Source organism: Plectrocnemia conspersa, unplaced genomic scaffold, assembly GCF_051122295.1.
Source record: "Plectrocnemia conspersa isolate PC_06_02 unplaced genomic scaffold, ASM5112229v1 ptg000011l, whole genome shotgun sequence".
NCBI lineage: Eukaryota > Metazoa > Arthropoda > Insecta > Trichoptera > Polycentropodidae > Plectrocnemia > Plectrocnemia conspersa.
Window position 1 is genome coordinate 29,989,922 of NW_028277175.1, and position 27,741 is coordinate 30,017,662.

Consider the following 27,741-nt stretch of genomic DNA (forward strand, 5'->3'; position numbering starts at 1 on the left):
CGATAAAGATTTTATTATGGTATATACAATAAGAGCAATCAAGTTTGAAATATTTTTTTGGCATGATATTGGACTTTTTAATTTAAATTATGTATACAATTATATACTATTTTTTTATGACTTTTACCCACTTATATATCATTTGCTTACGGCGCTTTATCACTATAGGCACATATGACGTTAGTATGAAAAAGTCATATCCTCACGTCCAACGTCTTGGGATAATAATATGTAAGAATATAATCTATCTTAATGTTAATAACTAGTGTATAAATCTCTTACCTTATTAATTATTTTACAGGTACAATGATGATTTTGATGTATTGCAAATCAAAAAACTCACTTTTCGGTCTCGGAGCCCGTCGTCAGAACTCTAAATTTAAATTTTTTTTATTACAAAGATTGTTTTATAATTGTTTATTATAGTTTAATCAGTGTATGTTTCTTATTCTTACACGCATTTTCATAGTTAAAACGTACCTAGTTAATTTACAATCCAAATATTTATATTCAGCCAAATTGAACAACGCACTTGAAAAATTAATGAAAATTATTTTTATAAACAACTGTCACGTTGCTACCGGCCATCTTGTTTTATATTTAAATGCTGATTTTTCATTGGTCGGCAGTCAGAGCCTCTAAGCAAAAACAAAAGAATTCAACACCAGAGATTCGAAAATAATCGATCAAACTCAATTTCTATTTTTGTTAATTATAATTAAATATTTTTGTTTTGTTTACCTGAATTATTATAAACCATTCATATAAAGCGATACAATTATTTTCAACGTTATACGTATGCAATATTTTCTTTGAAAAATCTCGTTAACTTGCTAGAAATATTTTGCGTCTATAATGAGGCAAAATGCAACATGAGCTGGCACAAAATGAACAAACAAAAATACGAACGGTGATTATCTTTATTATCGCAGACGTCGATTACGTAATACGTAGATCTCGACGCCACATTTTTCGTCTATACCAGAAGTAACAGATTCGGAATGTATTATGGATACTTGTGATGCAGACTATAATCGCAATCACTTTCGTCGATCACATCCCGTTTCTTATGCGGTTTCAGTTAATCTCATATTTTTTGGCGTATTATTCTGACGCCTTTCTTAGTTTATACTTATTTTGAATGTAGTTATTGCCGTTCTATACTGGACCATTTCTGTTTTGTAATCGCTTTCAATTTTTGAGCTACACGTAAAAAACGTCATATATAGATTTATTTTAAGTATGCTGAATTAAACTAAAGATATATATGTGTTTTGTAAAAATTGATTCTCGTGAATAATTATATAATTGGAGTTTATACTCGTTCTTGCTTTACGACGATTTTCGTATTTTCTCTAAGTATATGAATTTAAAAGTTTTTAAAATAGTTTTTGTATATTATTTTTAACGTACGCTCGAATCTTAACAGTATAATATTGCGCGTTAAAAGTTTCCCAAACATTTTACAAAATGTTTTGGCTAGAGATTCTCGTTCTTCTTGAGTTTCGTATTTTCTGCAATAATCTTACAGTGGAAAAAAATCGAGCGTTCCCATTACGACGGCATGGTTTTATTGCTTTTGACGTTTAAATCGCCCGCAATTTACCGCCAGCAATTAATCGCTAGCAGATTACCGCTGCGTCAATTTATAGCTTACAAATGATCGCTAGCATATTTTATCGCCAGGCAATACATATAATTTATTTGTTATTTCAAATTTAAAATAAAAAATATTTTTACTATCTGCGCAGTGAATAAATACAATTTCACTGCTATTGCCCACTTGCTACCGAGCGTTCCCACTGCAACGGCGCCGACACGAGTTTATTGCTATTGACATGGATTTTTGACTACTGAAGGGATAATTGTTTTTTGCGCTCTACTGCTAATCAAAATTCGGTTTATATGTGCTTCATTCGATTCTCGCTTATTGTAAGTCTTAATATGAACCGAGCGTTTCGGCACGATTTTATTACTTCTGACGTGGATTCTAATCAAGGACCCCCTTGAATTTTCGCAGAAAAATGCATGTCATTTAATGAAATGAAAATATTAAAAAAACGACCACTGATTGGCCAACTTTTGCCACCCCCCAGGAAAAATCTGAAATTACGTCCCTGAGTAGATGATATCTCACTATTTGAAGAAATTAAATTTATAAAATGTTTTCTACACATTGATACTCCTTGATGTCTCAATTATTATTTATGAAAATAATTTACCTGATACATTTACAAATATTTCAATCGCGTTACTTTTCAAAACTAAAATATTTCAATCGCGAGCTAAAAAAGTTAAAAAATTATTTTGCTCTTTTATGTAATTAATTTTAATTTATCTTTGATATCAATTGAGCGTAAAATTACGGACATTATTAATAATAATAATAATAATAATAATCAATAAAATTATTAAAAATTATTATTATACAGTATAGTGTTATAGAACATGCTTTTTATTTGTATAAACAATGGCTAAAATAAAGCATTAGGTTTCGTTAACAATCAATCGATAAAATTAAAAGTAGAAATATATTTCTCTATTCCTAAAATATGCAGCACTCAAACAATTACACTGGCTGTCGAGAGAAGAACGATCCCTCTCACAAGCAAGGGCCTTCAGGAACACATTTTAATAAATCAAGATTCACCGATGACCTTTACTGCCCCAACATTTTCAATATATTAGGTATTATTAAGAACATTTAAAATATACTCTATATATAGTTTACAATAATAAATCTTATATCTCTGGTATTTATTAACTTCATGTCTTAAAGTGACCTGTACTCGGAAATATCTATTATATATGGGGTCCCTTAAAATCTCTTGCACGTCAGCGGCGACTTCGGCTCGAGGTGTCGGGGGGCACCATAAAAATACTAATTTTTTAACAAAACAAAAATACCAGTGGTGCTTAACTTATGATAGATATGTAAAGGAGAACCGTCAAAAAATGGCAAATCAGGTTTTGAATCACTCATGCGAAGATTGCAAGCTAAACTGTTTTAAAATATGGAGGTCAATCTTACAATAAAGCTCCAGACGTATCGGGGCGTTATAAAGGGATACAGAAAAAGGTTAATAATAAACAAATTTGTTATATATGTATGTACATTAACTCGTTATGGGACTCGTAAAATGATATTGAAAATAAAGATTTTCACTTTATCTGCAGCTTCATAGTATGGAATAACATCTCAGAAGAAATATACAGGGTCAACATATTACTATAAACAAAAAACAGCACTGTTGCTAGTAAGCTAAGAAATACAATAATAACAATAAGAAATGAAACGTTTCAGAATTTTCAACGACCGAGTATAGATCTAGTCGTCGGATTTAGATCATATGGAAAAATAAAAACGAAATTTTCCAAAACAATGTAAATATGAAGCTTTAAGTAATTTCGCAATACATATAGTTCACAGTCTTCACTGCTTAAATATAATAATTTTTATAGTATAATATATTCTACGAACATTGCGAATTTGGACGTAATTTCAGATTTTTCTTGGGGGTGCCACGAGAGACTTGAAAGGATCGTAATTTTTAAGTGAGATTGCTGAAAAATTATAGATATTTTTAAAAAACAAAATTTTTCAAAATTTTGGTAAAATTAATAATGATATAAAGACCTATATTCGTTATAAAAATGCAAAAAAATAATAATAAACGTTGAAAAATAATAACCGAACACAATTAATATTAACACGAATCATATGTCGAGTGCACCTTGACATAGTTGCTGCTCGTTTGAAATGAGCTGTTGAGTTTTTGGCTTCAATGACATTACTGCAACATAGAGAGCAGTGTTTATTTTTCTTTAGACGTACATATATGATACTCTCTACGAGTTGAAGCTGCTCATATTAGAATTTTTTCCATACCAAGTGTGTAACCTAGTTCGATTTCAATTAATTTCATCCGTGACATTATGAAAATCTAGGAAAACCTAATCTGCGGTGATCGATCGAAAGTGTGCTTATATAATAATCATTAGCATTTGCTGTTCAAACCCAACTTGACCTAATAAAACTTCTAAAACTAATTATAGTTTTAGAACTTTCAATAGGTCATGCTGGGTTTGGTTAATTCGTGTAGATTAGGTTTGAGTTTGAATAGTAAATGGACGTTTCGCAACTGTCAAATTGAGTTTCATAAGCATTTTAGAGTAGCATATAATTTCACTTGCATTTATCAGTTTAATTATATTTTCGCTGGTAGAAATATATATATCAACTAGTTAAGGTGTTTTTAGACTTCACTAGTGAAATATTTAGCTTTACTGAAAAATACACATTCACTGTAACATTTATAAATCGCCTGTAAATAAATAATTAATTACTATCACCTGCCAGATAAATTATATTTTCACTGGTAAAAATATATAACTAGCGGTGAAAACGTATTCCGATATGATTTCACTGAAATGACATATTTTAAAAAATATTTTTGGGGTAGATACGAAAGTATTTTTTTTAGATTTTTCTGAGAGATAATCCGAAAAATCTGGTTTAGAATCAGAAACGTTATTTCAGCTTTTTGTAACTATTTTTATTTATTATTTAATTAATTGACATGCAATTTCTGGCCAAATTCAAGGGAAGACAAATGACACCACCTGCCTCTCAAATGACGTCCCTGAATGCATTCTATCCATTATGGACTACACCATAGATCTCGGAATCACTTTTCAGAGCACGTATGGGTTCTCTCTACACGAAAACGACGTTTGCGATATTCCAAGAATATGTTATGAGAAACGCGTTTCACTTTGACGATCCGTCAGTTATTCGTGTTCTCTATGACACATTAATTCACAGCATTCTTGAATCGAGATCTATAATTTTGTATCCCCGAATAACCAAATATTCTCTTCAATTAATAATAATTTAGCTGTCCTCGCAAAGACGCGAGATCTCAGAACCACCGATGCTGCAAGAACAACTCGACTTCTTGGCGCAGGTAGAACAATCGTGTTAATAAGTTGTCCCTCAATAATTATCTTGTCTCAGAGCCAAGAAAGCCCGTTTCTTTAGAAAGTGCATAAAATATTCGAGAGTCGATCGCTATGTGCCGAATTTCGCTTACAATTTTAACTACATCAGAGCAGTTGCGTAGCTAGGGTATGTCCCGCCCAGGGCGATCCTTAAAATTACCACCCCCCCCCCCCTTCCATATCTTTTTTGCAGGGTCATAAAATCAGCATTTCTTAAAATAATAAATTCGTTATTATTAAGCTCTTATTATTCGTGGATTTATATATGTTTTAGTGCATTCAGGTTTAAGAACCACACTAGACGATCCCATCGCGAATATGCCGCCCCCAAGCAAGTGCCGCCCGAGGCGGCCCGCCCCCTCCACCCCTCCATAACTACACCACTGCATCAGAGAGTACTTCGTACAGTTCTGAAGACAATATTTATGAGTATATAAAATGTCCGACGAGTATGTCCATATTACGTTTCGAATGCTCATTACCGACCGTTCCCACTGCAACGGCGCCGACACGATTTTATTGCTTTGGACGTGAATTTTTGATTTCTGAGAAGTGATAATTGTTTTTGCGCCCTCCTATTGACCAAAATTCAATTCGTTATACACTTTGACCAATAATCTCATATTAGAAGTCCGTAGTAAAATCGGTAAGAATCATATTTTTTTAAACAGTGTGATATCAAAGTGCAGACAACGTATGGAGCAATATGTGTAATGCGACGTCTGTCTGTACTTTTTCTTTAACTTATTTTCCCCTGAGAGATTAGTTGGCTTAATTTGTATTTTGAACTTGACCTAATGAAGCTCCATTTGTAGTTCAGATTCTGCAGGCCCATATTTATCATATTAGGCTTAGATAAATTATTATTTATTATATTTAATTTTTATTTCTGTATTTAAAAGTATTATATACATATTGAATAATATATAAAATAAATATATATTTTAAATATTTCGCTCAATAATTGTATTTTTGTATAAAAATCATGATTTACTGTTAGTGACAAAAAATCTTTCCGAACGAATCCAATAGTACCATTAATAATGCTGTAAAATTTACAATTTTGGCAAAATTACCATTCTATCTATAATATAACCGGTTCTGGATAACGCCCAAGTTTTTCGATGCCTAATATTTTTGGCGATACGCACGTACACAAGTATCATAGATTTAATAAGTATTGTGGAAATCGTGTATAAAAAATAATAATAATAAAATAAAATGTTTCGCAGTCACATAAGAAAAATAAAAGACAAAAATGAGAATTAATTATCTCAAAAACTGATACCTTAGAAATATATACGAAAGAAGCGTTAACCATAATGATAACTGAAATTAAAAAATATTACAACTTTTTATGTTAAAGTTATCCAAAATATTAATGAAGTTTGTTTTAGAATTGTAAGTTATGTATGACAATAATAACTTCAACAATTTCTACTACTATATACATCAATCTGGTAAATTTTAAAGTTGTTTCCAAATTTGCAGAAATAGTCTCAGTGTGAATGTGTTTACAGCTTATGCTGAACATTCTTTCAGCTCTTTAAAACCCACAAAATACATCTGAAAAATTCGATTTCCTGAGATATACTAAATGCCCTCGCTGCACTGTCAATCCACAAAATGAATAAGCTAAATGAAATCGAAAGAATTTTAAATATGAAAAATTAAAAGAGACAAACTTCATACAAATAAAGTTGCGTTATAAATTAAATTAGCTTATTGCTTCTAAAAAAAATTGCTATACCTATATGTGTATATATAATTTTTCTTCAAAAAGCTTTATCAATTTTTTATTCTGTTTTTAAAATCACAAGCCGCGATATATATCTTCACAATGGACTCATCAAATCCACGTGAGTTATTTATACTTATAGTTTAATAGTTGTAACAAAAAATAAATCACAGATATTTTATTTGCTTTTACGACTGAATTTTTGACGAGGGTTTTAACCCTCGATCTGCCGAAATATATTTTAACACATCAGACTGACAAGTGTCTGGTGGACACGTCACATACCACCACAAAAATGCACATATTTTATTAATATTTACAAAACCACACTGGCAATAATGCAATGATACCGCAATTAAAAATAAAATTATTCGCAATTTTCGCATACGTTGGAAATTGAATAAAAAATTAAAATGTGTTATATTTTTACTATAAATTATTGTCATGTTGTGTTATTTTGTAATCAATAAAACAATTTCTATAATATTCTATTGGTATTTTTTATTGAATATTATATTTAATAGATATTCAGCCTGGAGAGTGATTCCAAAACTGCTATCTGCTATAAAATAAGTAATAAAGTGATATTTTACATTTTCCTCAACAAATGAAATTAAAAAAGGAAAAATTAATTGAACGTGTAATTTCACATGATTACCCTATTATATTTCTCACCAATACTGTGTCAATGAGCGCACATATCTTTGACGGACTATACTTATTTCGTTGTTCTAAGAAGCGAGTCTAACGATTGGCTGGATGATGATTGAGGCTTGAATACATAAGACTGGTCACCAGAACAGATTCACCCCGCCTTGCAGACTCACCCCCACCGACAAACGTGAAGATACGACCTGAGACACGATCATCGCAGCAAGAGAAGCTGACTCTAGATACTGTCACTGCCACCTACAAGACCCCTGAGGACCTTTCACGGACATCATCCCTGCGCCAGCTTCTAGAAAACGATAGCCACAATACATGTAATATAATCTAATAAAATTCTCACTAGTTTCCACCTGCGCCTTACTAGCTGCGAAGTCACATCCTTTAGGTGATGTGACTTACCTACGGGGTTGCAGCTTAAAATATAATCTCGGTTAGAAGTATACATCATACAACGCAGTCAATTTCTCGGTAGGTTAACCGTCTGAGCGGTATCGCCGTACATGTACGGTGGTCGATCTTTCGCCGTTTTAAGGTACCCCCAGATACTTATATATTTACATATACAACTGATTTAATTTTGATTTAATATATAACTGATTTAATTTTATAACTGATTTAAAAACTAATTTTGATTTAATGTGAAATAAATTATTTTATATTAATTTTATAACAAAATATTGAGAGCCTTGGAATTGATATAAAAAAATACACGAAAGCCGAATAATATATAAAAATATGTAAAATAAATAAACGAAATTTAATAATAGAAAAGTGTAGTAAAATAAATCAAAGCAATAAAACGAAATTTACTATAAATGCAATATAAAATAATAATAAATAAATAACGAAAGAAATAATTACGGAAAAATACGTAAAATTAACTCATTCCCAGGTGTATACTAACAAATTAACAAATGTGTATAAATTAACTCACTACTCAAAGGGTTAAGATCGACATAATAATTTCGATGCCACATTTATGTCCGATTACGTTTTTAGTCGAAGAATGTTTAAAAATGTTATTATAAACCGGTTCCAAATACAACTTTGCGTTTCGTATTATTCGACTTTTAATTTCCTGTTTTGCGTTAGGCGCTTTACATTTTTAGGCTTTCGTTATACACCGAAGTTTGATTATACTGAATTCGACCGTTTCAGCTATTTCGATTTCGCTTAGCTGTTTTAATATCTGCGTCGAAGATTTGTTTTCTGTAGAATTGTATATTCTCCGTATAAGTAAACGTGTCGAAATTTTCATCCGACTCTGCATACGTTTTTGGATTTTAGCATTTAGTCGAAAACGCGTCAGTTTCTAGAGCTTTAGACGTCAGGTGGAAAGTCACAGAAGTTCGGCGTGCGCCGAAACTAAACGTACGACTCGTTTTTTTCGGGCAGAGCCGGTCCTCCGTATTGCGCAACGGCTCGTTTCGCCACCTTTCGGACCGATCTAACGAAAGACGATCGGCCTCGCGCGCAGATCGAAGGTTACCCCGATCGAGGCGCGCTCGATTCGACTTTATCGGAAGCCTCTTTCCGCGTCGCCTCAGATACCTCTCGCGTCGCGGAGACGACGTCTTAGGGCCGCCGGAAAAGCGTCGCAGGGGCGAAGGTCGGCTCGGTGCGCTTGCACTCGCCTCGGGGCGGCCGCACTCGGAAAGCACCGGCCAGTCTCGCGGCAGCCCTCGTTCGCCTTCATCTCGCGGGAGTCTCGCGAGCCGGACGCGTCTCGAGCTGCGCTCCGACCATGCTGCAGAACGACACGGAGCCCCAAACCGACGCCTTCGAGGCCGCCCTCTGCGACCTCTGGACGGGGGCCGCGAGTCTGAGGCTGGTTCAGCTGCTGAGCGAGGCGCCGATCGGAATCGCCGCGGCTTCCCTGGTCGCCCTGTTCTTTCTCTACGCCTTCTACGTCGTCTGCCTCAGGCCCTTCGACTACACACAGGTGAACTTCCTCGCGAACGACTCCTCAGAGTCGAATCGGACAGTAGGGAATTTTCATCGAACGCTACCGTTCTCTCGCGCAGGACCTGGACCTGCCCAGCCAGACGGAGAAGCGCCGCGACATAGTGAACGTCACGCGGAGGCTGCGAAGGCTGGGCACCAAGATCCCTCCGCCCTACCCTAACGGCTGGTACATGGTGATAGAGTCCTGGCAGCTCAACGTCGGCGAAGTCAAGCAAGTCGACTGTCTCGGTGAGTCTCTTTTCTCTCCTAAAGTTTGCTTTTTACCCCCCCAATTTAAACGTAATTCTTTTTTCGCATAGCTAAAACCGTTCGTTTGAGTCGTTTTTCTAAACAAATCTTCCATTGAGACGTGAACATTTTCCGGTCTTCCTCGATCTGGCTTTTGACCAAATATACTTTTGCGCAATCGCGTTTTTTCAAACCTTCGAAAGTAACGACATTGTCGTATCCAGCGGACGTTTATATATTAAAAAGTACGCTTCGTATAATGATATGTTTTAAAGTAGAATATGAATTTATTCAAAATCGGTATTTTTACATAAAAGTATCCTTCATCTTATCGAAATGTGTATAATCTAATTGTGTATTTTTTGTCATAGTCGATTTTCGATCATTTTTTACGGTTGCTCGCGACGCGTTACTTCGCTAAAATTGCACTTCGTAACTTCGTTTTTTTTTACAAATTATCTATACGTGCAAAGTTAAGCATATTTGTTAAGTTTTTTTGCGTATAAATGATTAAAACGACCATAACAAAACACGTACGCGCGTTAAATATAATCTTCAATCGCGTCTGAAAAATCAGAATTACTGTTTAGTTTTTTCAGCATTTCCTAATCTCACGAGTGAACTTATGGTAGTAAAAAGCAATAGCTAAATAATTAAAAAATATAATTTTGCAAAAGTATTGAACAATCTGATTTGTACCGTTAAATCAAAAATTAAAAAACGATAGTTTTGCAGAACGTTTTTTAAAAACTAAACCAAAAATAAAACTTGCATTTATATATGTACTTACGTAGGTACGTAAATTCGGATTGCAGCAATTGACTATCGTCGGCTTAGTTCTAACCCCACGCGTCTCGTTTACTCATTACCGCATGTTCTCTTTCAAATTCAGATTCCGCGTATTCCAAATACGCCTCCTATTTAACTATCGCGTGTAAATATTAGGTATAAACTCGGTTACATAGAGACGTCTAAATATTTTTTTCGTAATTAAACATACTAATCTAAGCGCATATAGATCTGCAGACGAACCGTCCGCATTATGGCACTTCATAGCTTCGCGTAAATCGACGATAATAGTTCCATTTTTCACTAATTGAAGACGTCTAAGATACGGAGAGATGTGACATCTTATCGGAAATACCTGATAAGGTAATAAACATCTCAATTAAAAAGGAACTCTTCGCGACGATTTATATGTTTTTACTTTGTGCGATAACATACTATATTTTTTTAACGATTGTAATTTTCGATTTTCCAGGAGAGAACTTCGCCGTGTTCAGGACCGCGGACGGAAAAGCGCGCGTCACTCGCGCCTACTGCCCTCACCTGGGGGCCAACATCGCCGTCGGAGGCGCCGTAAAGGGCGACTGCATCGAATGCCCCTTCCATAAGTGGCGCTTCGACGGTGCCACCGGAAAATGCATCTCCATACCCAACGTAGATACGGGTCAGCTTCGCTCTATTCTCGATTTTCTAAAACTTCGACTCCTCGTCGTTCGTTCGCACCGTCAGGACAATAGCGTAATTTCGTCAGTTTTTACGAAAATTCTTGGTTTCTGAAAAGTGAGATTTTTTGCGCAAATTTTGGCAATCAGCGCAAAACGTCTAATTCTCACTTCCCGGAAATCGTGAAGTCGCGGTGTGAACGATCGGTTACGAAAAATAGACGCGATATTTTACTTTAAAAATAATATTATATTAATTTATTACCATTTATGAGTAAAATTTACACAAAATATATACACACCATAAAGTTTACATTTAAAAATATTACGAATAAATTATTCAGTAAATTTGCCATATATACTTTCTCGCGATATAGAAAATTATGAAATTGTATAATCAAACCCTTGCTATTTATCTAAAATAAAAATAATAGCTTATTATTATAGCGCTTCTCGGCTAATTCTGCCCCGACTTTTTCTTCAAGTTTTCCAGTTTATTGACAGTTTACTATTCATATATAACAAAATACGATTAACGTCCACGCTATTTTTATAAAAATATTAATTAAAAATCTTGACGATAAATCGTTTTCGCGTCGCACGGATAGTAGCGACATTTTCTTTATATAAAATTTAATAAAATTATATTATATGCGCTTTCGTGCGGAATAAGTGTATCTACGAATAATATTATGAGTTTTTTCAAGTTTGTGTTGGCATTTTTCAGTTCCGAGCGGGCTCGGCGTCAAGGCCTGGACGTGCGCGGAAATCGACGGCGGAGTCTTCGTCTGGTTCGACGCCGAGGGAAGGCCGCCACAGTGGACTCTGTCCTCGGTCCCCGAGGTCTCGAGCGGCGACTGGGTCTACCACGGCCGGAACGAATTCCTCGTCAACAGCCACATACAGGCAAGCGACCGCCGACTCATTTTTTCCGATCGTCCCTCGTCACTTTCGTTCCTTAACTCGTAGCTCTGCTCTTCCAGGACATTCCGGAAAACGGCGCCGACGTGGCGCATCTGAACGCGCTACACGCCGACCACATACTCGCCGGCACGGTCCTGCCCACGACCGACTCCTGGAACACTTTCGGTGAGTTCGATTCGCCGACCGAAAGCACGTCGACCTGCTCACCTATTGTTTATTTTATTAATTTATTTAGCTAATACTGTTTATACACTAAACGTACATATAAAATATAACATGGACATAAACACAAACACAATATTAAAAAAATACTAATATTATAATTTATTTCATATATACTAATGCACGAAGGTGTTTCGCTACATTTTTATTTTTACTGATTATCGATTAGGATTATTAACGTAATGATAGGATAGGATAGGATTATTATTATACATCTTAACACCTCCACTTGGCCGTACTCGTTTTCTTGTACCTTAACCCTTTTACCGCGGCTGATATTTTTGAGCGCCATTTCGAGATTTGTTAATATGCGGGTTGCACCTATTAATGCCATATTTTTTAAATATTATGGATCAATAAATTCAATACATACTATATGCGTATACGACGGATCGTTATTCAAAAGCTGAAATCGTTTCAAATCTCACTCCGCTCTTTCAGGTCAACACGAATGGGGCGGTGTATGGGAGCCGTCCGACGTCCCGCACGAGGCGAGGGTTGAACTGACGCACAAGATCAGCTTAATCAGCAAGCTGCTGACGCTCCAATTCGACGTCTCCGCTAAGCAGGTGGGCTTCGTCTCTAGATTATATTTAGCGACGAATCCCGTTTATCGAAAATCGTTTATCCCTCTCTCTCTCTCCCTCTCTCTTCGCAGATGGGCCCCGCCTGCGTGAATCTGACCATTCGGCACCGCATCGGCAGACTCGTCTTCCTGCAGACCATCACGCCGCTGGAGCCGCTGCTGCAGAAGGTCGTCCACAGAATATACGCACCCCGGTGCGCCAGACCGTTCGCCAACTTCATGATGTGGGGCGAGACCGTGATGGTGAGCGTTCGACTCTTTCTCGAAGTCAAAACCGCTTACCCGAATTCGCTCTCTCGCTTTTTCAGTTCCACCGCGACGTGATGATCTGGAACAGCAAGGAGTTCGTGAACGCGCCCATGCTCTCCAAGTCGGACAAGTGCATCAAATCGTTCAGGAAGTGGTTCTCGCAGTTCTACTCGGAGAGCAGTCTGTCCTTCAAGGAGGCTTTCATCGGGCCGCGGAGAGACTTGGTCGACTGGTAAAGTCGAATAGAAATAAAATAAAAATATCAAATTTCGCCGGCGAGAGACCGAGCGGTTAGCCTTAGAATAGAATGTTATTTTTTATACCGAAATATATACATATTACGTTAATACTTAATAAATATAATTTATTCGAACGATGGAGTTTTTATTTAGCGCCTCCCCTCTCGGCGCGCGCGGCTAAATCCGCGCTAACCGACGGGCGACGGATTCTTTTGAATATTTCACCGGCGAATTCGCGACGATCGCGGAGCGAAGCCGAAAGACGGGATCGTCGTCTGAAACGACACCGGCGAAAGAGCGAAATAGCGATTAGAACGTCGCACGGCGCGAAGAGCAGCGAACGTTCGTTTTTAATATTCGTATTTGGCCTCAAGACGGCCGTCAGCGACGCGCGCCGGTCAGAGGCCGCAGTGGGAGCGCGCGGCAACACCGGCGTCGGGGAAAAGGTGACGATTCGGGTCTCGCGGAGTCCGACGACCTGGCGGAGGGCGCCGCTGCCCGGGCCTACGCCCCCGACCCCTCCCATCTTTCCTGGGTGCTCCCCCCTCCGTTGGACCCCCGCGCCCCTCGCCCCCCTCGGCGCGGTCTCGACCTCGAGGCGTTCGCGCCCGCCCCCTCGCCCCTCCCGTCCCCGCCTCCCCCCCGTCCCCGAGGGCGCGCCCCCCGCCGCCGTTCGCTCGCGCTCGAGGTTATGCGCACGTTGCTGACCCTTTGTTTGCGCAACGTTTCAGGTGCCGGCCAACGACCGGCGGCGGAGCGGACAGACGGAAGGAAGCGTTCGTTTCCTTCGGAGCCGACAACATGGACGCCGACAAGAGCCGAGGTGAATCCGCGTGCGAGGAGGCGCACGAGGAGGCGGCCGACGTGCCCAAGTCGTGGCGCGAGGGCATGGAGATGAAGCAGGGCGACGACCCGGCGGCCAAGACCGTCTTCATCTCGCAGAATCTCAACAAGCAGTACGAGGAGCGCGAGCGGCGCGGCGAGAGGGCCACGTACGAGCGCGGCGCCGCCAAGATCGCGCGCGAAATGGACTACTTCGCGGCGATCCTGGCGCGCGTGGGGCGAGATCTTCGCGACGCGGAGGCGCACGCCTCGCGCGACCTAGTGCTCGAACGCCGCCGCCTCATCCGGCGCAAGATCGACGAGCTGAAGAGAGGGATGGACGCGTTCGCTGCCGACGCGCTCGAGGGCGAACCGAGCGAGCGCGCGAGGCCCGAGCCGGACGCCGGGGTCTTAGACGCCGTCGCCGAGTTCGCCTTCCTCGGCGAGAAGAAGGCGCCCGGCGCCGGAGTCGCGTTCCGCAGCGTGTGCGTCGACTGCGACACTGACATCGTGCCCGTCGAGGGCAAAGACGCGGAGGCGGCCGCGCTGGCGCACGCGCAGACCGAGCGCCACAAGGCGTGCGCCCCCGAGCCGCCGCCGCCGCGCAAGTCGGCGCTGGCCCAGGCTCTGGCGGCTGCGGCGGCCGTCGAAAAAGCGGGCGACGGCGACAAGAAAGGCGGAGGCGGCGGCGAGAACCTCAAGAAGAGCCCCGTGCTGCGGCTCAACCGGATATCGTACAACCTAATGGACGACAACGCGTCGTGCGAGGTGTGCGACGCGTCGTTCCCTTCCGGCGGCCAGGACATCTTCAAGCACATGGGCGAGAGCTCGCACAAGGAGAAGTTGAACGCGTTCAACGCGGCCGCGCAGAAGACCATCGTAGAGCGCAACCCCGAGGCGTTCGGCGAAGGCGGCCAGTTCCAGCTGACCTCGGCGCACACCGACCTGCACAAGATCTTCGTCGACCCGAGCATCAAGCAGGCGTACTGCGGCTTGTGCTGCCGCCAGCTGCCCTTCTCGCAAAGCAACATCGACGAGCACGTGTCGTCGGTGAAGCACGACAAGCTGCTGGTGGAAGCCGTCGAGGGCGACTGCGCCGAGTTCCTCGCCCTCGGCGTCGACCCCGAACTGCTGGCGGCCGTCAAGAGCCGCGCACCTCCCCCGCGGCCGCCGTCCCCCGAGCCGCTCGCCGCCAAGGAGATCAAGCCCAAAATGCCGCCGCCGCACCAGCAACAGCAGCAGCAGTCGTCTACGCCCAAGGACGACGGCGCCTTCCTCGACGCCGCCGACATTCAGAACATGCGCAAAGTGCTGCCGGACAAGCCCATTCGCTCCATCCCCGAGCTGCTGGACGGCAACAACGTGCCCATCCACTTGATGGACCAGCACTGCGACCAGCCCGAGCTCAAGAAGTTCCTCGCCGACAACGGCGTTTTGCGGCAACCCAACGGGCGCTTCAAGTGCCAGACGTGCCCGCAGCTGGAGATCCCCAACGGCCGCATGGCTTTCCGGCACGCGAGCAAGCACCGGGCGGGCGCGGCCAACTCGCAGTTCTTCGACAACTGGAAGCGGCAGCCCAACCGGCAGCAGGGCTACGGCAACGAGCAGAAGTCGGGCCGAGTCGTGATGCACAAGAACGGCGTCAACTACTGGTGCACCTCGTGCCGGCTGCCGCTCATCGACGCGTCCACGGCGTTCGCGCACGTCAAGACCGACAACCACCACATGTTCGTCGACGGCGTCTCCTTCTCCTCGGGCACCATCTTCGACTGCGTCTCGTGCAAGACGACTATCAACGGCGAGAAAAATGCATGCCAGCACCTGGTGGCGACCAAGCACCGCGAGAACTCCAAGCTGGACGCGATGGCAAAACAGGAGGGCCGCCTCAGCATGATGGAGGAGCGTAAGCAGAAGCACAACAGGCGCGAGAAGCCCGCCGGCGAGTACGAGTCGAGCGTTTCGGTCGAAGAGGAGCGCCTGTTCGAGAAGAACGGCGTCGCTTACTCGCACGACTCGGGCCTCTACCGCTGCGCCCATTGCGGCTGGGTCAACAAGAAGCGCGCCGAGATGCTGTCGCACGTCTTCTCCTACGAGCACACGTCGTGCCTCGCCAAGCAGGGGAGGTGAAGCCGCCCGCCGTCGCCCCGCTCCCTCTCTCCGCTCTCTCTCTTTCCGTCGCGTTTCTAGTCCGACTCCGCGCGGGAGAGGCGCCGGGAGGGCGCGGACCGAGCCGACTCGTCCCGCGCGAGCTTCGCGAGTCTCTCGCCGCCGTTCGCGCTCGCAGCGAGAGCGAAATAAAAATTACAAAATTTAGCAAAAAAACGAATAAGTACACTCGCACTCGGCCGGAGCGGTCGGGCGAGGGACCGTTTTTATTTTTTTATGTATGCCTAGTTGTCGGTGCGTTCGGGGCGGGGTGCGCTCCCGTCTCGCGTTGCGTATAAATATACACGTGTATATATATGAATATTGCGGTCGTCCGTTGCGCTCGACGGCGATCTGTTATCGATTCGACGATTCGAAGCGACTCGTCGACTCGCGTATGATTTGTTTGTACATTTCGTTCTATACGAATAAAATATTTTTGTACTATTCAATGGCTCTTTCTCTCGCGACCCCGTCTCCCGCTCGACCGATAAGACGACTCCGAGATAATAGTGAGTATGTACGCGTGGAGCGTTCTAGCTTGATCTATAAATTTCTATCGGATGTATAAAAATTTGGCTACTTTCCTGTTATCCCATTTGTTTATTAATATACAATTATAAATGACATTTTTTAAGTAGATTCGTCGCAACGACTTATATGCTTAAATAAATAAATACTAACCCCAATAGCAAGGAAGTAACAAAAATTGTGTAATTTCTACATTTTCGATTCGTTCGATTTCTCAGAGACGTTTTCGGTCGGTTGTTCATAATCGGCTCAAATTGAGCTGTTGTTTTTGTCAATTTTAGACTAGTTAAGGCGACGTAGTTAGATTAAATGCAAATTTATAAATTAAAAGCGACCATCTCTGCGCAAAGATGAATACTTTCCTTTCGATTTATTTTAATATTTCTTCGCGCTCATAGATGTCTATGTATAAGAAATGATGAAATATTTTTGTCGACGGAAGATAACATACTGATTATACATAAAATAAAATGGGTCATAAATATCTATACTGATTGTATGTGATTTGTCGATTCTTCGACGTGAATTTTGATACGGACAGTTGAAACCGAACGGGTCCTGCGTGTATTTAAGAAGATGAAACGTAAAGGAAATAAATTAAATTAAATACCAGCTTTTTATTACATAACTATAAAGAAATATGTGCATAGATTTTTTCTTCTATCGGTCCGTTCGAGTGTACCTAGCGTCGTTTGCACTGTAGCTCTTTTTGCATATATAATTTATAACTCGCAACTGCGACGAGAGCGAGGTTAAATTAATAAATAGACGTAACTTATGTAAAACGCACACGCGAGTGAGTAGATATAGACATCTTAAACCTAATTATTTAGAACGTCGTTTCACAAATTCGCGACGCTAATCGCGAATCTGAAAAAAGTAAAAGAGCTCTCGTGGACTATGGGGAAATCTTCGCCGAGGAAAGAACGGTCATAAATGAAAATCAGGAGCTTAGAGAGATGTTACGACACGATTCAGCGGCGACTGTCCCGTCTTTACGAAAGAACGAGAAAAGATCGATTGCTTCGAGTTGACCATTCTGGGATAGGAACTGGATGAACGCGAATCCATCGAGGTGCGAATTAAACCGTCTTCGGATCTAGCCACTGATAAAGGATTGAAGATAGTTTTCAAAACCGAGACGCCGCTAGCCTCTTCGGACCTGCAACAAAGCGGAAACCTCTGCGACCGGGCGTTAATGAGAGCACGGGAACGGTGTCGGTGTTGATTTCTCTTTATCTGTGGAACGGTCTATAATCGAGTCGCGACTCGATAAGCTCGCAAGTAATAAACAGACTCATCTTTCATATTAAATAGTCATTTAACTAAAATTATTTCTTAACAAGTTTAACTCGATTATGTTCGTTATATAATTTGTACTGCAGTTAAAATGAGGCGATATTTCCAAACATGTTGTCTCTTCCGATGTAAATATATAATTTGATACTCTTTTCCGACTATTGTTTATTAATTCTATTTATTTGGAAAATTAAAAATAAACCTACTATTACATTTTTTATTTTGCCACAGCTTTAACCAACAAAATGTATATAATAATGACATGCATAAAACGTTAATGATGAACAGAGCTGTATATATTTGATCGCATATTTACCCGATTGAATGCCATAAGGGCACCGGTGTTCTTAGTTTCGTCGCAAACTGATAATATATATTCGACGAAATATTATTTTGCTAGAGACATCTCTTGAGCTTTACGAAAAGATATTGTGGTTCAAAATTACACTAAATATATATACATAATTTAATCGAGCATGTTAGAATATGGCGCATTACACGAATGACAAAAAAATTGGAAATCGCTGATTCAGAATAATGCTAATAATTAAAATTGTTTTAGATTACCCAAGTTCGTTACATTTATTTAAATTTGTTCTCGTATATATTATAAAATTGTTATAAATCAATATAGTATAATATTATCAAGTATGTACTTTTCTGTACTCTTTATTTTACAATAAACGTTTTAAAACGACGAATTTATGTGAATTTTGGTTTTATTACGGATTATATTTTATTAGATTGCTTGATATGATTAAATTTGCAGAGTACTAAAAGTATATATATTCCTTGTGATTTAGAAGGACGCTCGCGATGCGGTTGAGGCCAAATGGTTTATTATGAGCAGAAACGTCAACTGACGCGATGAAACGATGTCTCTGCCCTCTAAGATCACTCTGTGGGCGAGCTGCATCGGAACTGCGGGAATCGTCTATTACGTGCACTATCAACAGCACGCGGACAGGTATAGGTAGAGACAGGTAGAGACGCGTGCGAAACTTAGTTAATGCGCTTAATTACGTAACTTTCCAGAGAGAAACTGCACAAAGGCGTGGTGAACGACCTGCAGAGGCAAGAGTTGCGCCGGGCCGAGAACGTGTACAGGCTCAGAGAGCAACTGGAGCTCACCGAGGCGCTGGAGAGAGATCGAGACGAGCGGACGCTGCGAGAGGGGAACGCTTGACGTTCGAGTTATCGAAATGAATAAACGATCGATTTAGTAATACGAATGTTTTATTTTATGAATTTAAGTCTACGATACATGAGAACGATCACGATATTCGATTGCGAAAGAGGAGGCGGCCGAGCGGTTCCGTCGATTGTCCGGTGGCGAACCTGGCCAGCGCCGCCAGAGCCGAAAAGGAGCGGCCCTCCCAGGCGGCCAGGTCGGAGAGCGAGCGGCGATCTAGGGCCACCCGCGTCCTGTCGAGGCCGTCCCGCATAGCTACGACGCCCCCGACGACGCCGTTCTCCTTGCTGCCCGCGTCGACGCGAAGGTCCCAGAGCGCGGCGCGGTCCTGCCTGCGCAACCGGCGCCCCTTGGTAGCGTACACCAACGACCGGTGCACGATGCGGATGGCGAGTCCGTAGCAGTTGCGAATGCGCCCCTGGAAATGCGACGACAGCCGGAGGATGCGTCGCTTGCGCCAGAACTCGTCGGGTCCCCGAGATCGCACGAAACGCAAAGCCGTCGTGAACACCATGCTGTCGCCGGCGACTCTCCGATATTTTCGCTAGAACCCACTGCGCATGCGCCGCAACTGTCAACTAAGCGCTAATGCTAATAATTAACACCTAAATAGCTAAACTCAAAATTTTCCTGTGAAGAAAATATAAAACTTTAACGCTCGCTAGGCTATATTTAAGGAGTCTGATAATTAACTTTTAATTTTCAACTATTTTTTAAATAAAAGTGCGTTTTTATAAATAAAAGAGGAGATACCATTTACAATTGTATAAAATAAATAAAATATGGCAAACGGCGAGTTTCTTCGCTACATTGACGAGTAGGTAGTAGAAAATGAGATAATCACAGGAATAAATTGATGCATTTCCCCCCATACAGCTATGGGTATAGGCCGTATACCCTCTGCTTTATTCGTAGCAATAACGTATATCCTTCAATTAAATCAAAATATTGTACTATCAAACTAAAAATAAAATGCATTTTATGATAAATGTTATTCTAAACACACTACGAATGTTACCTTTTGCTTTGATTTTACTAATTCCTACCTCTACGGTTGTAAGTTATACTATATACAGTGCGTTTTTGTGTGGTTTTGACCTTCAACAACGCTTTAAATTATTTTTTGTAAAGTAATCGTTCTGCGTATCCGCTCCGAAATCGGAATACAATATCGAGTCGCCCAAAAACCGCAATACATATGTTGACATTCTTAGTAAAGACTATTTGCATATTTTATTGAACATAATGTGTAGACTAACCTTAATATTTTTTTCTCAAATCGGGATAATTTTGGGAGTTTACTTAAAACAGAAAGTAACGGCAAAAGTTTTCGTAAAACAGAAGGTTATGAGTACTCGTTAATTTTTTTAAATTGAAATTGAAGATACAGATCGGTGGTTTTTTTTAAATTTACATGCGGCCCTCGACTTTCACATGTTCGACTTTCGCACAATTCGCTATTTCGCACATTTAAAAAAACATTTTTTTTTATTTTTTTTGTAAAAAAAGTTTATAAACATAAGTGAGAAACGGAAAAACTTCAGTGTTGATCCGAACAAAAAGAAATCAAAGGCTCATAAACTTCACACGATTCGAGACAAAGATGGAAATTATTAGACGTTCTGATAGCGGAGAATCTTTTGCTTTAATCGGACGTTCGTATGTTACAAACAGATCTATGATTTGTTCAATTTTGCAAAATAAAAATATAATTAAGGAATACGTTCAAAATTTTGGAAATTAAAGATATATTTCCACAGTCTTTAAAGATATGTTTCTAAAAAACACGCCACAAAAAACATAGATGAAATGGAAAAATCTTTGTCATCATGGATTGATGACCAACATCAAAAAGATGGCCCTCTGAGTATTTCAATTATTCAAGCAAAAGCTCTTAGTTTATACAAAGATTGGAAAGACAGATTAAAAATAAGATTTTAACACGGGTTTTCAAGCAAGTAACGGTTGGTTTTACAATTTTAAAATATAAAATTTTCTTTTCCTAATATTAAATTTACCGGAGAATCGGCTGATGCGGATAAAGATGCTGCAAAAGAATTTATTTCCTAATTATCCAAAATTATTGAAGCTGGAGAATATTCCTCTAGCCATATATTTAATGTAGATGTGACAGGTTTATTTTGGAAAACTCTAACAATGAAAAATATAAACGAAGCCTTCACGGATCTTGACAATTTTTTTAATATTATGGAAGATTGTGATCCAAATGGAGAACGCATATCTCAAGTGCGTAGGGCGATCAATAAAGACATAGCAAGTTATAAAATACTATATGAAGAAAAGAAAAAGAATAGTGGAAAACAGTTAGCTCTTAATAACTTTTCAAAGGAAACACCCGCAAACTCCTCTTAAACATGTCTCTTAAACATCTTATATTTACTAGATAAATAAATATTTTAAAATACACACAATTAATTTTTTTTTCACTTTCCTCTACTTTAGCACATTCAACATTCACACACATTTTCAGGAACCAATTATGTGTGAAAGTCGAGGGCCACCTGTAATAATAAACTTTATTTAAAATTTTATTCTTTTTACAGTGACTAATATTTTATTTCCTAGTTTCTTGGCATAAAGCCATTTACCTGGATCAATTTAAAATGTTATTATTAATGATACATATGATTTTTTTAATTATTTGTATAGTTTTCCTCGAGTTGTCTCACAATAAAAATAATAATGATAAACTAATTATTTTAAATAAATTTAGTTTGTGAATTATTGAAAATATCACGTTTGAGCAAATTAATCACATATTAAATACGCGTATAAAAATAATCCGTTTATGGAGCAGCTGGTCGAATAGCGTCGTAAAGAAATTTAAAAAAAACCAAACTCCGCTGGCAACACCGACAGGCCGACTCTTTCCGAGACGGTCCCGCGAAGATGGTGAGCGAATCCGACGAATCCTCGTCGAGGGGTGCCAGACGGGCAATCTTCTGACGATTTTGCGTTATGCTTTCAGACGAAAGGAACGTCCAGCTTTGGCAAGCGCCGCAATAAGACGCACACTTTGTGCCGTCGCTGCGGTCGCTCCTCGTACCACATCCAGAAGTCGCAGTGCGCCCAGTGCGGATACCCGGCGGCCAAGCTGCGATCGTGTCAGTATACCCATCGACTGTTCTAAAACTTGACACCCAACCTGCCAATTTGACATACGTCTCGGTTGCTTACTTTTTAGGTTAACCCGTTGTAACGACTGATGGCTAAACAGCCTTCTGTCATCCGCTCGTGCGCCTTGTCTTTTCGGCGTCTTCAATTAGTGGAAAATACGATTGAATTATCTGATCGGAAAAGCTTTATATTTTTATTGTGTTGTAAATTTGACATACAACGAAAGTGAACCAATGCCATTTGGTAGAAAATATTTCAAAACGGTGACATAAAATATAGTTTATTTCGAGTGAAATATGGTCAATTAACGTTTAGTTCAAACCGAACTTCAGTTTTGGGTAACATTACCGTTTTAAAATTGAATTTTTTTCACTTTACTGCGACTAGTTAGATTGTGTGAATTCGAGTAAGATATCTTTAGATTGACACCTTGATTTCAACTTAGCGAAATATAGTTCCATGTGCCGATCTTTCATATTTTTTTCGCCTTTCGTTTACTCATACTTTTTGTAACTTTTTCGAGTTACTACCCTAATCGGTTAATATAAATTATGAATTTGTTGTGAGTAGTGATCATAAAAGAATCTGAAGCCGTCTTAAATGAATGTGGAAGTTTTACATCTCGTTTATGAAACTGTCGGAAATTATTTCATAAGCAATGCATAATTAACAATGTCGATTACCAAATTTAATTTTTAAAATTAAAATTCTGCATTTGGCTCTAACATCTGCGAAAGTGGCCAACAACGTTTTGCTACATAAATACGTTTTAAAATTTAAAATATCCGCTATTGCGATTTTTAATGGGGAATAACATGCAAAAACTTAAGTTTTAAAACGTATTAATGTAGCAAATTGTTAGATATTTTCGCAGACGTTAGAAATAAAAGCCAGAAAAGATGTTCAAAACAAATTGGTTTTTGAGCGTGGCGCCAATAAAATTAACAAATACCCATATTTTCATTATTAATTCATTGGCTCGTTTTGCATACATCTTAAAAATCATAAATTTGAGCATATTACTCCGGAGTTAAAAATTACAATTTTAAATTATAAAAAAGAAAGCATGAAATCTTGGGTTTGTCACCATAGTCATCGTTAAAAACTGACTCATACTCGACTAATATTGGATTAAGACTTGATCATATATTGTATAATTTTAGCATATTTGATTGAACAATTTTATTTTCGGTGCCCCTAAAAACTATTTAGTGACCATAGTTTTCGGGTGAGGTCTTAGCTTATGGGACGGACAGTGTACAAAGGGCAGTCGTAGCTTTAGTATTCTTCGTTTATTTGGAAAGACAAAGTATTCTAAGCTTTCTCTGGAGGTAATTTAAATCAACTAATAGTAAGCTAGATAATTTTGAATTTCAAAAAACGACCCTTACAGTAGACAAGACAAGCCTTTAAAAATATTATTGCCAATCTCTCTCTTCAGCAACCCTCTCCCTACTTTTATCGATACCGGAATCGCTCCTCTCCTTCTGAAACCCCCTCCGGAACTTACTATATGATCGGAAAAAAAATACCCACGTGCCTGCTTTTTTAAAGTTCAACTTCTGGTTGAACGATCTATATGGATATATATATTCTATATACGGATATATATATATATGTATATTTAAGTAGTGACAAAGGTTAACCTGCGTTAACTGAAAAAGATCATCTTCTTATGCAACTCTCTCTTTGCAGATAACTGGTCGGTGAAGGCTAAGAGGAGGAAGACCACCGGAACCGGCCGCATGCGCCACTTGAAGATCGTGAGGAGGCGATTCCGCAACGGGTTCAGAGTCGGCTTGCCCGCTGCCCCCAAGAAGGTCGCTGCGCCCAAGGGAAGCAAAGCAGCTCCCAAGCCAGCAGCGAAGGCGTAATGCCGAAGCGCTAATTTAAAATGAAAAATAAGATGTAAAAAAAAATAAAAAAAAATTGTGGTACACAACGGATGGTTTTATTTACATGGGGCTTGCCCTCTATAAAGGATTTTTTCCGTGTTGAATGCATTCTCTCTTGCCTGTCCGAGCCTGCTGCAACTCTCCTTTACCAAAGGCGAGTTCGTAAAGAAATACACGTCAAGTGCTGCTTTATCGTCTCCTCGAAGAAGATACTCGTTTCGAAATATCGATTAATACAGAATGCTATCAAATTCTACTATTTTTCTCGAGACAAAGTATATTTTAAAGAAGTTGCTCGATTCCTCGTTTTTATTGGAGCTGTGCGAAAACTAATTCCCGAAAAGCTCTTCATATTGTATCATACATCTAGACTTCGGGTAGCCGAGCATTAAAATAGAATACGTAACGGCGGTTGTCGATAAAACTTTAAATTATAGTGGATCTATTTGAGAGCTTTAAAAGAGATAGACTACTGCGCAGAAGCTAGACGGTAAAATCTTCGACCTGAATTAAAGGAATTCGCTAAATCGTGGCATCTTAGTGAAACGGTCAACGTTCGCAGCAGTTAGAACTTTTTAAAGGTTCAATCGTGTGAAACTCGTTTCGGGTCACTTCTCTGATTACTTGAAGGGTTACGTTTGATCTCTGAGTAATTTATAGAAACTTCTATGTTTGTGTATTATTTATTTTTCCATTATTCATAGCTTTTTTCTGTGCTGTTTCTTGTGCTCTCTGTAGGTATCTCTTTCTTGTTTCGTTTTTCTCAACGATTGCAACTCTACATTCCTAATTTATTTTGTGTTTATATTTTCCTATGGTCTCTTCCACGCTGGGTACTGCACTTTCTCAGGTTGCATTAATGTCCTCTGTTTCATTAGTCTTGTTAAATTTTTCTCCCAGTGTTTTGATAGTTCAACGTCGCGTCTTTGTCTTTTAGTTTTTCGGTTTGCTACTTTTTCTTCTTTTGTCCTTTTTGTTAAATGATAAACGTCTTTTGTTTGAATTTAACTTTTACCAACTAATGGTTTGAATCAGCATTTACTCCTCTATTATATTTTGACATTGTGTATGGAATTTGCTCATTTAAATATCAGCATGTGATTGCATAGTGTGCTGCCTGGTATTTTCCACATAACTCTACAGAGCCGTAGCGTAGGGGAGGCATACGAAGTTGGTAATAATCCATATTTAAACAGTATATTTAATTTTGCCAGGAATCACGTGGCATTATTTGTAAACTGTGATAACCATGATTTAAATTTGACTGAAACGCTCTCATCTAAGCAAGATCCAGTGATTTTCACTTTTGCGTTTTTTTTCGTTCTACTATTCGCTAGCAAGAATTTTAAAAAACCAACACTGACATTAAAACGCGATTTGGAAACATTTGGAGCACAAGAATAGAAGCTGTCACAGCTATTCATCGGAGACACGTTAGTCGTTCTTTTAGAAAATTTGTCAAAAGATCCAGATATGTCGTTTGTAACTAGAAGCGATGCAACACAATTGCTATAGAATATTTTGAATTTTAATTTCATTGTTTTGTTTGATTTCTGGAAAATTATTAAAATAAAATCAAATCAAAAAAGCGATTGTAAAATTCTACTATGAATTTCACAGAAGCAATAACTGATCTCGAATCCCTGGAATTTAAATTGTTCAAACTCCGCCATGATTTATACGAAAATTAAAAAGAAATGAAATGCACCGATTGAAAAAAGAAAGTCGACATAGAAGGAGTCCAAGAGAAGTATTAGTCGACGCACAGTGGGGTATTTGGATCTGGACGGCCAAAAGTCGATTATGAAAACTTGAACGCAGGTAAAAACAAAAGTTTAATCTATAAAGTGATTTAGTCGCATTTCCCAAAGCTTTTTAGTATTGATTTTAGATAGGATATGAAGCTCTTAAGGATACATGTAAAATTTACTGCTAGCACATTGTATAACATCATTCTTAAAAATGGTGCGGGGCTTAGTCGCGAAAATTAGAGCCCTAAACCTTTTAAACAATTATAACTTTTTAATTAGTTAACGTTTTAACGTCAAATTTAAAATACAGTTTTGTAATGTTTGTGATATTTTAATAATATGTTCACCACGGTAAAATCAGTAAACATAAAATTGTGGATCGCATACCAATAAAATAATATAAAAATTTATTTAGAATCACCAAATATACACATTTTAAAAATAAAAACGATACAAAGTATGGATAAAATATTTATTCTTATTAAAAAAACAACAAATATCTTTATGACCTATACAATTTTTTTTAACACTTTACGCGGCGAAATTCGCACGACCGTTTAACACCAGTAAAGCACAAAATGATGCTCACAGCGTATGATGGAAAGGTGTACAATGCTGCCAGAAATATAACTTCTATAATTAAATGTCAGTGGTATAACTTCCAAGGACTTTTACTTAACAGTTTAAAAATCAGGGAAAAAGTTAATCCTGATGTATTTTTGTCTTTATAATTATAATTTGGGCTTTTAATATAACATCCTAGAATCCGTCTTTTATGTTTTTTTAATTTATCTTACACCTGTTTTATAAATTACATGTTAAAAATCGCAACTGAAAACAAAATGTGAAAAATATTAGTAAAACAGAAGAAGATACAAATACAAGAGGAGTTCCGATTGAAGATTGATCTAATAGTCGATGTACTCAAACCGACTTACGACAATACAAATGGGTGGCAACACCCGTGGAAGATTTTTTGAAGATCATTAATTAGATGTACAAATGACCGGAATTGACGCAAATTTGATATACAGTCTAAAGGTTGTTTTAAAAGTATTATCAAGTGCGTAAAGTGCAATTAGAATTTTTTCTGTTTATTCTAAGCATACTGCAAAGCTCTATGTTTAGCGGTACCCGTGGCATCCAATAATACTTACAATGCATAAAATATTAATACATGGTCCCGTGGTAATAGAAATGGCGTTGCTTCTGATAGGTTAGTTTGTCGGAAGAGGCCGCTGAAGCCCGTAACAAGTATTTCCGTTTATATCAGTAAAATTTTGCCTGAAAGTTCTCAAGAGTATCTTGTAATATGGATGTGCTAAGCAGTCTATTAATAAGTTCAGATCCTGTCATAACGGGAATGTGACCAGTACATAACAAAACAGTAAACTCTTTTTAAAAAAGACGGTAGCCAAGTTGCTTTTAGCTGAACCTCATCTAGATACAAATGGACAATCGTTGGATGAGGAAGAAGAACTGCTTTCAGAATATTTGACATATTATTTTAAAATAATAGTTCACGAAAAATAAAAAATATTTATTTAAATAAAAAAAAAGTTTTTTTTCTGTAATGTATTTTTTAACACTTATAATACTATATATTTGACTAAGAGCACTCAAGGAATCATCTAAAGTGGAGAAATAATTTTGACCACCCAGATCGGTCAAATACCCCACAGTGCGACGCAGAACTTTC

General features: G+C 39.1%; 5 protein-coding genes across 5 annotated transcripts; 4 read left to right on the plus strand and 1 right to left on the minus strand.

Annotated features, from left to right (window-relative positions):
• Positions 1 to 9,096: 9,096 nt before the first annotated feature.
• nvd (cholesterol 7-desaturase nvd) lies at positions 9,097 to 13,403 on the plus strand. Its single transcript, XM_088198694.1, has 8 exons — positions 9,097 to 9,350; positions 9,433 to 9,601; positions 10,863 to 11,051; positions 11,777 to 11,955; positions 12,033 to 12,138; positions 12,637 to 12,764; positions 12,854 to 13,024; positions 13,090 to 13,403. The coding sequence occupies exons 1-8, from the start codon at positions 9,153 to 9,155 to the stop codon at positions 13,264 to 13,266; spliced, it is 1,317 nt and encodes a 438-aa protein (XP_088054820.1). The 5' UTR covers positions 9,097 to 9,152; the 3' UTR covers positions 13,267 to 13,403.
• A 266-nt stretch (positions 13,404 to 13,669) lies between these two features.
• LOC148230244 (uncharacterized) lies at positions 13,670 to 16,688 on the plus strand. The gene is made up of 2 exons (XM_088198643.1): positions 13,670 to 13,715; positions 14,001 to 16,688. Exon 2 carries the CDS (start codon positions 14,071 to 14,073, stop codon positions 16,216 to 16,218), a length of 2,148 nt encoding a protein of 715 aa, XP_088054769.1. The 5' UTR covers positions 13,670 to 13,715; positions 14,001 to 14,070; the 3' UTR covers positions 16,219 to 16,688.
• Positions 16,689 to 18,898: 2,210 nt separating this feature from the next.
• Positions 18,899 to 19,792, plus strand: LOC148230245 (protein PET117 homolog, mitochondrial). The gene is made up of 2 exons (XM_088198747.1): positions 18,899 to 19,033; positions 19,102 to 19,792. Exons 1-2 carry the CDS (start codon positions 18,942 to 18,944, stop codon positions 19,250 to 19,252), a joined length of 243 nt encoding a protein of 80 aa, XP_088054873.1. The 5' UTR covers positions 18,899 to 18,941; the 3' UTR covers positions 19,253 to 19,792.
• mRpL20 (mitochondrial ribosomal protein L20) lies at positions 19,285 to 19,772 on the minus strand. Its single transcript, XM_088198746.1, has one exon. The coding sequence runs from the start codon at positions 19,770 to 19,772 to the stop codon at positions 19,341 to 19,343; it is 432 nt and encodes a 143-aa protein (XP_088054872.1). The 3' UTR covers positions 19,285 to 19,340.
• A 2,352-nt stretch (positions 19,793 to 22,144) lies between the features above and the next one.
• RpL37a (ribosomal protein L37a) lies at positions 22,145 to 24,338 on the plus strand. Its single transcript, XM_088197287.1, has 3 exons — positions 22,145 to 22,171; positions 22,248 to 22,383; positions 24,092 to 24,338. The coding sequence occupies exons 1-3, from the start codon at positions 22,169 to 22,171 to the stop codon at positions 24,268 to 24,270; spliced, it is 318 nt and encodes a 105-aa protein (XP_088053413.1). The 5' UTR covers positions 22,145 to 22,168; the 3' UTR covers positions 24,271 to 24,338.
• The last annotated feature ends 3,403 nt before the right edge of the window (positions 24,339 to 27,741 follow it).

Excerpts from the sequence above, each read along its gene's own strand:
- nvd (XM_088198694.1), top strand. The coding sequence starts at position 9,153 with ATGCTGCAGAACGACACGGAGCCCCAAACCGACGCCTTCGAGGCCGCC. Across the intron at positions 9,351-9,432 it reads GGCCCTTCGACTACACACAG|GACCTGGACCTGCCCAGCCA; the intron begins GTGAACTTCCTC and ends TCTCTCGCGCAG. Across the intron at positions 12,139-12,636 it reads CGACTCCTGGAACACTTTCG|GTCAACACGAATGGGGCGGT; the intron begins GTGAGTTCGATT and ends CCGCTCTTTCAG.
- LOC148230244 (XM_088198643.1), top strand. The coding sequence starts at position 14,071 with ATGGACGCCGACAAGAGCCGAGGTGAATCCGCGTGCGAGGAGGCGCAC.
- LOC148230245 (XM_088198747.1), top strand. The coding sequence starts at position 18,942 with ATGTCTCTGCCCTCTAAGATCACTCTGTGGGCGAGCTGCATCGGAACT. Across the intron at positions 19,034-19,101 it reads TATCAACAGCACGCGGACAG|AGAGAAACTGCACAAAGGCG; the intron begins GTATAGGTAGAG and ends GTAACTTTCCAG.
- mRpL20 (XM_088198746.1), bottom strand. The coding sequence starts at position 19,772 with ATGGTGTTCACGACGGCTTTGCGTTTCGTGCGATCTCGGGGACCCGAC.
- RpL37a (XM_088197287.1), top strand. Across the intron at positions 22,384-24,091 it reads GGCGGCCAAGCTGCGATCGT|ATAACTGGTCGGTGAAGGCT; the intron begins GTCAGTATACCC and ends CTCTCTTTGCAG.